Here is a 13,352-nt window from a genome sequence, read left to right on the forward strand (position 1 = left end):
AAAACAGAAATAATTAGATGTAATTTTCAGTATTAATCATGTAATCAATGAATGATTGTGACAAAATTTTTCACAGCTCTAAGTGGTCAGATCAAGTCACACCCCACTAAGCTCCATTACCTTTTGCCTCCTCTGTTTTATCATTATTTCATATTATTAAAAAAAAAAAAGCACACAGTTTTTAATTTCACAAACTCTTAAGGGACAAACCTGAAGCTTAGAATATATAGTTACCTGAACACAGGAATCCCCACCACAAAGTAAATGTCATTTAGATGTACAAAGATCTGAAAGAGCAAACACAGGAGTTCATATGGAACAAGAAAATACATGACCAAATTACTGACAATATGAAACTTCTATTTTGAATTTATGTAACAGATATTTTAATATGAAATTCCAAGGCTTATATGCCATATCTGGAAAAATATCTTTTTTTTTCTAAAAGAAGAAAACGAAATTTTAAGAACATTACATAGAAAAATTATGAGGTCAATTTTGTACATACATTATATGGAGAATCATGTTACAAAGAACTCAAGATCTTTTTCCTCAGAGATTATTTTATCACAACGGAATTAGACTTTTCAGCATTTTGGGTTAGAAAAGACTTCCTAAATATACCACAATTCTAACCTCAAGTAAGACTTGAGCCCACACAAGGTTATCATGAGCTACAAATACCTGCAGTGTGATAGAAAACTTTCTTCAGGCCAAATGTATGGTAGCAAGAGTGTCCTTTCTATCTACTATCTCTAGGTGAGTTTTTGCCTCTTTTATTTCCTTTCTTCTGTTAGGCCATGCAGAAAATATAAATGCTTCAGATACTAGTAACCCACATGAATTAAAAAAGTTAGAATATCACTTTTGTAGTCTGATAAGGTTTAAGGAATATTTAACTGCCACTTTGAACCTTAAGAACATTTGATCCCTGGTACTGCCATCCCAAACTCAGGGCAGTATGCCAAACAAGTATTCTATCACTAAGCTATACCCTCCGGCCCCTCAAAGTTATTTTTAACATAAGCAGTTTAGTCAGAATTGTTCCAATATTGATACATTTTCCTAAAAAATAATTATCTAAAGTGACTCATTTTAGAAACTTAATTCTTTGATCAACTGAAACATCCCAGTTAAACTTTCCAATTTTTACATAGCATGCACTGTAGCAATATTATTTATTAAAATTCTTTTCTATTTATAATTTATACCAAAGATATGATATATTTTTGATTGATCTTCTTTTTACATATCAAATATTAAAAACAGCTTCTCCATTATAAAAACTTTTTCTATCAACTTGCCAAACAAATTTGTTAAGATTTGATTCTCCTGTCAATTTTCAGTCACAAATTTTATTATATGTGATTTTAGTGTTGTCAATTTTGTTTTGTATGATTGTTTTTTACAGTTTTAGCTATTATTGATTTCATTAAGGCTTGTAGAAATTAAATTTGCTATTTTTATAAGCTAAGCTATGAGAAAACAGTAATTCTGACAGTAAGATGGGGAGACAAAAAAGGAAAGTGGGAAGAAGAAGGAAAGAGAACTTAAAAGGCGGGATGGGTATAAGACACCCTATTCAGGGGCATCAAAGTATTTTTCATGAAAAGATCGACATATATACCAGATGTTATTATTTTAAAATTGAAAAATATCAAATAAAATTAAAACTATAGAACTATAAAACTGAAAGAAAACCATAAGTGTTTTGATTTCGCTAGTTATTACTCCATTTAGAGCAATATAACAAAAAATTAATTTATGAATTAATAAATCATGAAAATGACTATCTGTCAAATTCATGAGATGGTTTTCAAAACAAAGAGAAGAATAATTTCTGCTACTCCATGTAACAATATTATTAAATTTTATGCATGCCTTCTTGTTGCTATTGACTTTAAACACCAGCTAGAATTTCTTATCAGAGACTTGTTATGTATTATAGAAACTGTAGAGAGCACCTCTGCAACCTCACAGTGGGTACTTTATTCTTCAGCTGTGAACAAACAATTTCCTTCCTTCCAAGTGTCTTTTCTTTTTAAATTTGGATAAAGCATTTTCACAGTGAAACTACTAGAAAAACTGTTTGCACTCTTCTACTGTTAAAGACAAACTTGACTATTGAATCCATACAGACATGGATTTTAACAACTGAAAAGTATGATAAGAATAGGTTATATGTATATAAATTAAAAAGAATATTCATTACCTCTAAATTTGGAGTCCTCAAATCTGCTTTCCATCCAAACTGCTTCATAAGAGCAATTCCAATTACTCTTCCTATCTCCTGCAAAGTAGCAAGTTACAGAAAAGAATATATTAAAAATGAAAATCTGAAATTTAAAGAGAAGCAAAAATTTATAGAAAATCAGTGTTATAGAAAAATCAAGTCAGATTATCTGATGATAATTTAGGATTCCAAAATTAAAATGTTACTCTGAAGCATTTTCTATTCAAGGCAATAAGGCTATATTTTATCTCCCTTACTCCTCAATATACCTATGGCATTAATGTCTACACATGAATAGCATCTATTCTTGCAATTTTAGGTATACAAAATCACAAGATCATGATCTGATGCATATGGTCATTCTAAGTTGTAGGAAACGAAAGCAAGATAAAAGATGAACCATTTCAGATATTATCATCCTGTTTACAAATTACCAGAAGAGTATCATTAAACCCCACTTTTAGGATTTGATTCTAAAGTTCACTAAAGAACTCAGACCAATGCCCTTTGTTTCACTGAACTCTGTAAGGGTCAACCAATAAGGTTCTGTGGAAACTGTGGTGTCCACTCTTCCCTGAAGTGTGGAGACCTCCTGTGTATTTGTGGTTGTAGGTCCTGAGGAAAATCCCACTTATAGTACCTAGTGCAAAGTAGCCACCCAATAAGCAAAAAAACTGTTTAAAAGAGAACCCCTACAAAGCTGAAGACCATGGCATCAGGGTTTCCAAATGCAAAGGACATCTATGAATTTAAGGAAACCTTTAGGCACAAAATAAAAGGAGGTCATTACATGGAATGGCATGCCACTCCTTTTGGATACCTAGGGGTAAGTTAAAAGGGGAAATGCAATCTTGAAGGTATTGAGTCAAGTAAGATTAAACCTAATTATCTGCTGGGCTTATTTATCTGTCCTATGGGAGGGCTGCCTCTCATTGTAAATCTCAGGAGTGATCGATTCATTCTTTTAGAAAATGGGACCCCGCATCAGGAGGTAAGCATACCTGTGCAGTAAAGGCTTTTCCGATAGTTCCACTGCAGCGACAAGAAACCCGGAAAGTCAAGTCGTCCTGGTTATGAGCATCAACTGCTTTCCCTACATCATTCTGACATTCTTCTTCTTGAAGTGTTTCTTGGCCAGTGACAGAATCTCTTTCTTCTATTTGTTTTTCCAGCTGGCATTCCTTATCAGTTGTTTCAATCTTTTGCATTTCTTCTACTTTTAATTTCTTAGCAATAATTTCATTTTCTCCCATTTTTCTTTTTAGTGGGTTAGAAGCCCTTTGAGAAAGTTTTTCCTTTTTTGTATTAAGTTCAAGAAGATTTTTCCAAATTGAAATGGTATCCAACCAACTTCCTGGATCATCATTTATAAGTTTTTGTATTTCATTAAGTATTTTTCCTAAATAAATAAAATCTCACTTTAACCCATATCCCTTTAAAGACCATTTATACACTCATTACTCCCAAATCTCATTACTTTCTTTAAAATAAGTTTTATTGAAGTGTTACATGAATAAAATTTCACTTTCATATGGAACTTATATAATTTGTCATAAGAATATTATGCAGATTACGTTAATTCTTATATACACAGCATCAATATTGGATTAAAATTCTCATATAATTACTTTAACAAATTCATTTATCCTATGATAATATATGTATCTCATGAATAAATACACAGACTACAGTCTTTTAAATAATGGTGATCTTGTCTATAAAAATTAAGGTTAAAAAAAGAATAAACTGTAAAATACAGAGTTCAGAAATTGGTGCAGCTAAATCTTGGGGTTATACAACATTAGCATGTATCTTAAAATGAATTTTCATAAAGTAAAACTTCATATACACAATCCATTCAAAACTTAAGGACTGCCAACATGCTCAGTAAAATTTAATCTTTTCTTGATGAATAAGGGTCATCAAGATGACCCAAAAGTAATTACTGTACTTCCCTAAAGATGAAGGTAGGTAGCAAACTGGGATGAAATTATATTAACCCCACAAGATAATACTTTGGGATTTGCTTTAAAATAATTTTTCCTGCCCAGTCTTGATTTCTTGTCATTTGTATCCTTCTTGAAGTAGTTTATTAGAGTATAATTACATGATTTCTTGTGCATATCAGCAACCAAAATGAAGTATAAGACAGTGTTTAATCCTGCAGTGTCTGGCCCTTTTTGCTGCTTTGATCAAGATTCTTAATTTATTTTCACAGCATATTTATAAAATATAAATGGGTAAAAGTTTATTGAAATAAATTTAAGGTCCTATTACTCAATTAAAATTTACAAGGTGACAGTTTTCACCAACTTATTATTAAAATAATACATTCTGAGTTATTACATGCTTCTAAATGCAAATAAATGCAAATGACCAAATGTACATCTAGAGAAGTTGCCTGTCCATAATTCCCAAAGAAAAAAATATGACTTTGGACATAAAAATCTCAGAAGACAGACAACAGATTGGAAAAAGGAAAAAATAGATCTCACTATCATTATGTGATAATGTCAGGGAAAAAAACATAACTAATGATGCCATTTGTATGAATGACTTATGAATGTGAAGTTGTTACATATTAATTATTACATAGAAAACTTTGGAGTTCAATGTATTAAGTGGATAAAAAGCAAATAGGCATACACTGTACCTTTATATGGAGAAGAAACAGTAAATGGAGACTGCTTTTTAATCAGCAAAAATAATCTTTCTGCAGATTTTAATTTCTTTAGCATATTCAAATCAGAAGAGGTGGTGAAAAAAACCTTTCCTGAAATATATTCAACCTAGAGACAGAAAGATATTAATGTGGTAAGAACTATCCTTCTTTTCCCACTTAATTAAGACCATAGCCTCTAGACTAATAATTAAAAATGTCCATTTCCAAAGCATCTTTTATTTGTTAAGCATTACACTAAGAACTCGGAATACATATTTTTTCCCTTTATCTTTCTAACACCCTCCTGTAAGGTAGATTTTATCATGTCTAATTTACAAATCAGAAACTGAGGTTTAGAAGAGGTTAAATAACATGTGAAGTAGTTATCTATAAGGTTACCCAGTCAGTGATCAAGATCAGTCCTTTCATGTCACGTTTTAACACTTACACATGCTACTAGAAAAACAGAACATCAAATACTTAGTAATTACATAAACCTTAAACACTATTTAAAAGTGGGGGGGAAAAGTTAAGGTGGATATTTATAAAACACCTGCCTGTGGTCCACCAGGAAGCATATGCCATAAATCCTGAATAATATTATAGTAGATATTATCATTAATAATGTGATAGATATATACTGGCTGTTATGGTTTAAAAATGAGGTGTCCCCAGAAGCTCATGTGTGAGACAATGCAAGCATTTTCAGAGGTGAAATGATTGGTTTATGAAAGCCTTAATCTAATCAGCAGATTAAACTACCGATATGGATTAACTGGACAGTAACTATAAGAAGATAGGGTGTAGCTGGAGGAATACGTCACTGGGGGTTGCCTGTTTTGTCTCTGGTGAGTGGAGCTGTGTTTCCTTAGTGCCATGTCCCGAACTGCTTTCCTCTACCATGCCCCTTCCACCCTGATTTTCTGCTTCACCTCAGGTCCACAGCTATGGACCTGACCATTTACAGACTGAGACTTCTGAAACCATGAGCCCCAAATAAACTTTCCATTTTCTAACTTGCTCTTGACAGATCTTTTGGCCACAGGGACGAAAAAGTTGACTAAAACACTGGCATGAAAATTAAAAGGTAAACTATATAACCCAAGAACTTGAAAAAAAAAAGAACAAGTTTTAATATTATAAAGCACTGATATGCTATCTATACAATAAGTAGCACTGAAGGCCAATGTCACTTAAAGCACTGGGTAAGAATTCTTCAAGATTTGGGAAGAAGGCTAGTAACAAAAGAACAAGGAGCAGATGCAGAGGCAGACAGAAAACCTGGCTGAAGTCAAGTGTAAGTTGGCTTGGCAACTTTCACTGCATTATGCTGACTGATACTGTCGAGTGGATAGATGGTGTGGCCTAGGCCAGCTTGACGTATGGTCATGAAATTTTGAGTACCATGGATGGTAATGGTCAGCCGATATAGAATTTTGATGAAAACTGTGACAGCACTGAATTAGCTGGCAGAAAAAATTACTTTGGAAGAGACATAAAGGACTGAGTATAGAATGTGATGCTGGAGGGAGAGGTAGATTACTGAGATAGAAATGATGAGACATTGGAAAATGGACAGAAGCAAGATATACACTGTTTCAAACAGAAACAGGCTTTGAAGACAGGGTACGTGGTAAAAGTAGGGAAGAAAGGAAATGAAAGAGCTCTGACTTGTAGGAGCCTGATGTGGTGTGGCAATTGGGACTCAGTACCAGTGGAACCCTAAACCTCATAGGGCCGAACCAGCTCTCCTAAGTTTAAGATGGATGTAGACTGTGTTGGAATTCTCTTTCAGCCGTGGCCATGGGCTAATAGAGTTCTAAGTTATTTCAGAGAACTAAGGCACCTGGAAAAGAAAGGAACTAACGTGCTAGGGTTTGAGCCTGTTCTTCAAGGGTCCATGTGCAGAAAGCTTGATCTGTAAGGTGGTGATTCTGAAGGGTGGTAGAATCCTCAAGGCCTAGTGAGAGGAGACTGGGTCATGACAGCCTTAGAAGTGATTCATGCTGCTCTTGCTGAGTGGGGAGTGTCTTGCAAGCTGGACATTATAAAACAGCAAACTTGGCCCCCCCTGCTCTCCTGCTTCCTTGCTCGCATACCTGCTCCTTCTATGTGCAGCTGGTTCCCTTTCTGCTTTTCTGCCATGTTGTGACTTGGACAGGGGTGACCCTTGTCAGACACTGGCACCATGCAGCTGGACTTTCCATCTACCAGAATGGTGAGCTAAATAAGCTCTTTTATGTATATACTATCCAGTGTCGGGTATTCTGTTATAGCAATGCAAAACAGACTTACGATACTATGTGTTTAGGCAGCTACTAGTCATAGGAACATGAAACCAAAGATTTGTTTTGTTTTGGCTCTAATTGAACATCTGCAATGGCAATTTCTAGAGTTACTATTCCAGGTTGATGAAAGAGGATTCTCTGCCCAAGAAGCCCTAGGTTGGTACCAACTAAAACTCAAATAGCTTAGGTATCAGCAATGTGGTTGATCAAAGCAGATGGAGGAACATATGATGACATTATGGGAAAAAAAACAAAGAATGAGAAGAATGTTTACGAATCAATATTTAGGGGGATGGTGAAGTAACCCAAACAAGATTTAACTCCTTTCTCATTACATAGGTGACATTTTCCAAAACTAAATATTTATCTCAAAATGCTTAGACCTTGAAAAGAGAGTTTTAAAAAGTAAACTTTTGAAGTAAGATTTGTTACCCAGTGTAAGAATATATCTGATATCAAAGCCCTCCCAAGACAATTTCACAGACCTTGCTAAGATTCTGGGGAAACCGAATTAAATATTTTACTGAAAATGTATGGTTTTTAGAATTAAGTCCTAAAAGCAAGAAAATGAATACAAACCCTTAGATCAGGGACTAAACCTTCGTAGTCAGTGATCTGGATATTTTGGTTCCTTAACTATACAAAGATGTTATCTTTTCTTATTTGAAAATTAAAGGAAACATTTTAAACAGTGAGCTTTCTTTAAAAATATCTTCTAAAAAGAACATGACTCAGTATTAATTAAGAAAACTGAAAGAGTTTAATTTATTTAGGGTTTTAAATCACAAGGATAGTGTATGTTGATGCACTAAATTGCCAAATACATTCTCAGAATCAAAAAAAAGCAATGTTACTCTTTTTTAAGAATTAACATAAAGCCTGCATTGTTCTTATGAATAAGCATGTAATCAGAAGTAGTTTACTAAATTATGAGATAGTCTCTGTGAGAATAAAATAATCATATTTGTGGACACACAGTTTACGCTTCTTGAAAACTGGATTTCATCTTAAAGCAATAGGGAGACTGACTTTTGGTGCTTATAATTTCATCAACTGCTAAAGCCAGCACTTCTCTTTTTCTTCATTTTATTGGTGAGAATTGATCATATTCACTTACAGTAGAGATAAATGTAAAATTTTAGAATATTTCAACCTAATATTTGTTACTTGAAAATTTATATATTTTTTTCTCCTTGGAATTAAACTATATCTAAGTGTCTAAACACTGGTTTATGCCTAACATTTCTGAAGATTAAATAACAGCTCTATTATCTGCTAGAATACTATTAATCAGCATTTTTTCTTAAAATTCATGGATTCAAGTCTAACCCAAAGATTAAATGTTTAGATCTAGGTAAAATCATATGATATTACAGGGAAGTAATACAGTCTTCCAGGACTGTAAAGAGTCTTCTCTTTATAAAATACTCAGTCTGTAGTATTCTATTAGAGCAATACAAAAAGGACAAAGAGAGGAACATGCTAAACTACACCACAGAAATGGGATTGCAAAATCTAGACCCGGGGAAACTATCAGTGCTGTCCAATAGCTTTCTGCAGCAATGGAAATACTATATAACTCCTGCTGTCCAATACGGTAGCCACCAACAGTGTGGTTTCTGAGCACCTAAAGTGTGATTAATGCAGCTGAAATAGTGAATTCTTATTTTATCCAACTTTATTTTTAATTCAAATAGTCATTTATTTTGAATTTAAATTTGGTTAGTGGCAACCTTATTGGACAGCACAGCCATGTCAGAAAACTAGGCCTAAAGGCTAAGAATGGCTTTCATATTTTTAAAAGGATGTAAATATAAAACAAAGAAGAATACATGCAAAGAAGCCACATCTGATTTATAAAACCTACGATTATTACTATCTGGCCCTTTATAGGAAAAAGTTTTCTGGCTCTGGCAATCCAACTTCTTTAAGACACAGTTTGCAAGGGGGAGAAAAGAGAGAGATGGGAGCGGGGGTAAATCTGTAGATTAAATTGCTTAGAAGTATACTGGTCAAAGTATGAAAAGTATTTGAAATCCTGATTCAAATATCAAACTTAAAAAACAAAAGTGACATTTAAGAGACAATTTGAACACTTGACTAGATATTTGATAAGGAATTATTTTTATCTGTGACAATGATAATGTGGCTTACATTTTTTAGAGCCATTATACTATACGGTATTATATTATGTCTAGTGTTATAAAAGAGTCCTTATTATTTAAAGAAAAATAAATATTTACAGATGAAATGATTCCTGGAGTTTAATTCAAAATAACATGGGGATAAAGAGTGGCAGGAGGTGTGAATGGGGCAGAATTCACCATGGGTTGATCTTTTCATAGTTGGTCGGTAAGTATGTAGAATTCTTTATAATATTCTATTTACTTTTATATCTGCACAAAATTCTCCATAAACAAAGCTAAAAGGAATACACAGGAATATTTTCTACTGTGCACTGAGCAGTTTGTTGGCGGAGTCACCTGGGAAGGAAGAGTGTTTCATGTTCATGTGAACACCTGTGCTTATCAGCAGTTCTACTGAAAGAAAACCTTTTGAGGTGCGCACCCGGGGATATGGCATTTTCAACAAGCTCCCTCGGTAATTCTTATGTTCACTAAAATTGGAAAAACACTGATTAAAATTGAATGATTACTTTCTAAAAGTAAACAATCACTTCTGAGTTAATTTGTTTTATAAATTCCTGATTTTGAATATTAATTTTTCTTAAAGCAAACCAAAGTTTCTGACAGACTCTCTTGTCACTACAGGAATAGTCTTAAGTATTCCTGTGCAACTCCTGTGGGACCTAACATTCACTGAGCACTAACTGTTTGTCATGCACTGGGTTACCAATCTATCCTCATTTGAATAACTGAATTAATCCTGTAGGTACTACAAAAAATAAAAAGCGGGTCCTATCGCCTTTTTTCACCTCCAAGGAAACAAGCTTAACAATTTGAGTAATTTGTCCCAAAATACAAATCTATTACAGGAAGATGTAAGGTATGAATACATGTCTTTGATTCTAAAGCCCACATATGCTGTTTGCCAAGGTGTTATGGAAATAACCTATACCCAATGTTACAGGGCAATTTCTCACATGGCAGTTGGCCCTCTGTAATGCAGGTTTCCTATGTGCCGATTCAACTAATCTCAGATGAAAAATATTTGGAATAAAAGCCTATGTTTGAACATAAATCTATAGAATTCCTTCTCATCATGATACCCTAAACAATACAGTATGATCAGTATTTGCAGAACATTAGCTTTGCATTAGATGTTATAAGTAACCTAGAGATGATTTTAAAGCACGTAGGGGATATGTGTAGGTTAGATGCAAATATTACACCATTTTACATAATGAATTTGGGCAACTGTGGATTTTGGTGTCTGAGCAGGGGTAGTCCTGGCACCCATCCTCTCTCAGATACTAAGAGACAACAGCAATTGAGCTACCACATGGGTTACAAAGCTAGAGAGTTTCTGATACGAGTCCCCATTCCACTATTTTGGACTAGTTTTCTGGCTGCCATGAACTGAGTATCTTTCCTCCATCATGCCCTTCAGTCAAGATGTTCGGTCTCAACTTAGGTCCAAAGCAATGGAGCTGGCGGACCATGGACTGAAATTTCTGAAAATTGTGAGCCAAAAAAAAAAAATTTTCTACTTTGTGTCAGGTATTTTGGCCACAGCAACAAAGTTGACTAACACGTCCCTAAAACATACAAGAGCAGAATATGGAAATTATCTTGGCATTTAACTACTCTCATTGTCAAGAAGTTTTCCCCTGTACTTAATTTTCTAACTTCCCCATCTCATTTTGTCTCTAAAGAAGACAAATAAGTAGTGAGGGTCTTTTTCCTAATAAGCTTATGTAACTAGATTGGATCTTGGATCAAGCCTTCTATTTTTCATACCAAGCATTCCTGGTTAACATTAAAATAAAACAAACCACAGCAGGATTACATATGGCTATATAATTGGCCTGGGTTAAATATGATTATATACTCATGCTTGATTTCACAGGCAGCTTGGGTTTGAATCTCACCTTTGCCATTTTCTGGCACAAGACTTGAACAGATTATTAAATCTACCAGAGCTTTATTTTCTTCATCTGTTAAACGTGGAACACTTACTTCATGGGGTCATGAAAATTAAGCAGTTAAATTGAGGGTAAGGACCTAAGAGCATGTGCCTGACACATTAAATGCTTGAAAAATGTCAGCAATTATTATTACAGAGTGACTATTTTAGATTAGCTACATTCAATACTTTATTAAATTCTGTGACCCAAGCCACCACTGGCAGGTGGTCTAATAGGGCTGATGACATTTTTGTGACTGTCCACCCACATTTTAAACCTCCACTGCAGAAATTCTTTTGTGGGTCTCCAACACTGAAGGAGCTCCGAGGGAAGTGGTCTACTTGGTTTGCAAGCTTTCCTTTTCCAAGACCACATTATTCACAATGTCCTAGATACCCCATCAAGATGCCTTTTCTAATTACATCTTTACCTTCTGCTTTCAAGAACCAGCTCAGCAGTTCTAGATTAAAAAAAAGGTGTTTACAACCTTGTTCATTTCATTGAAGTTAACAACAGCTAAGTATGAGGCCTGCAAGAGCATATTATTTTCCAGCTATTGTTGTTGAATGTTTAAGGTGTACTTTAAATACCCTATATCATTTGATCCTCACAATAATCATAAGAGGTAAAACCAATTATTGTCACCAAGCAAATTTCAAATAACTGAACCTGAAGATTATGTTTGCATTTAGAGGAGGAAGAAAGGATACTGACAGGTCTCAATCTAGTTCTTGGTCCTCTGTAGCACTTCCTTTGAAAGAACCCAGGAACTTGGCTCAACACCTCTCTTTTAAAAACTTTAGCCACGACAGAGGTCGGAGGTGCGGGAGGAGGACTGGGTATTTAGGAGAAGAAACAACCGCTGGTTCCTCCCAGCAGTAATTAAAGAACCGGCCAGTCAAGTTACGCGGTCAGGGACCTCAGCCTCGGTCACTCCAGAGTCTGGGAAGCCGAGCTCGCTTCTAAGACTGTGCTGGCGGGGAGTGGGGACCGGGACGGGTACGGCCGCCTGCCCTTCTGGAGCACAAGGCTGACTCACCTGCGTGGCCGCCAGCCGCGCGCGCACCTCCTGCATCAGGAAGGGCTCCAGGCCGCGGCCCGCGGTGCAGAAGAAGCGGACGCCCCCATCAGGCCTGCACCCCGGCTCTTGGCGCGCAGCCGCCATGGCGGCCCGGGAGCGGCCCCGCGGCTTCGTCACGTGGCCTGGGACGCGAGCGGCGCGCTCCCGCGCTCTCGGAGGCGCGCGCCGAGACGGCTTTGGCCTGGGCCTGGGCGGGAGCTAGAGCCCAAGGCCCGAGGGTCTGCGGGAGCGGCGCTTGTGGCTCTCCTTAGTTAACTGCACGGAACTGCATTGAGTTTAGAATTCCGGGTGAGAGGAGTGTCATTAATCACCTAAGCCACTTGTTTTATTTTTCAAATTGAGGGAACTGATGCCCAGAGAGGTCAAGGGACAGCATAGCTGAGCCTGGAACCTAAGTTTCTCAATATCTAGTATAATGGATCTTCTTCTCTCCTTCCTTCACCCCTTCCTTCTCACTAACCTCAGAGAAGGAGGCCCGCTGTGTCCACCAAGACCCCGTCTAAATCTGCCAATCCTGGGCCCCAAGAGCAGAAATTCATATGCTCTAACACAATGCCTTTATATTCCCAAAACACACCACATTTCTTGCACTACTTAGTTAACCATCCTGGTAATGAACAAATTTCTCATCCAGTTTGGGCCATCTGATTTGAGCGGCTCATAACGGTATTTGAAAGTTATTTAAAACAAATAACAAACAACCTCTGAATTTTAAAATGACAACGAGAATCCTATTTGCAAAGAATAGAATCCATATCACAAAATGGACAGCTTTAAATTAAATCAATAACTACATATTGAATCAGATACACAGAAGGTGTTAAATCTGTTTATTTTGCAAGTGCCTCCCACGTGCTTCACAATGGGACACCAAATGGAGAGCAGAATTGTAAATATTCTTCATAACGGAGTCTTGAGATATGGACTTTTCATAGATTCAGTCCTAAGACCTTTCAGAGTTCCATTTTGATGAATTCTTTTCTCCCCCAAACTATTCTCCT

General features: G+C 35.9%; 1 protein-coding gene across 1 annotated transcript in view; it reads right to left on the reverse strand.

The window, feature by feature from the left end:
- The window catches only part of Thumpd2 (THUMP domain 2 tRNA and snRNA guanosine methyltransferase), a 42,947-nt gene extending 30,506 nt beyond the window's left edge, over positions 1-12,441 (reverse strand). Inside the window, exons 1-5 of the mRNA XM_076832856.2 lie at positions 12,310-12,441; positions 4,887-5,022; positions 3,235-3,632; positions 2,213-2,290; positions 235-287 (exon numbers count right to left, since the gene is read on the reverse strand). Coding sequence (XP_076688971.2) covers positions 235-287; positions 2,213-2,290; positions 3,235-3,632; positions 4,887-5,022; positions 12,310-12,435 — 791 coding nt within the window. The 5' untranslated portion in view covers positions 12,436-12,441. The remainder of the gene's footprint in view (positions 1-234; positions 288-2,212; positions 2,291-3,234; positions 3,633-4,886; positions 5,023-12,309) is intronic.
- Positions 12,442-13,352: the final 911 nt, after the last annotated feature.

Source organism: Callospermophilus lateralis, chromosome 14 (assembly GCF_048772815.1).
Source record: "Callospermophilus lateralis isolate mCalLat2 chromosome 14, mCalLat2.hap1, whole genome shotgun sequence".
Lineage (NCBI taxonomy): Eukaryota > Metazoa > Chordata > Mammalia > Rodentia > Sciuridae > Callospermophilus > Callospermophilus lateralis.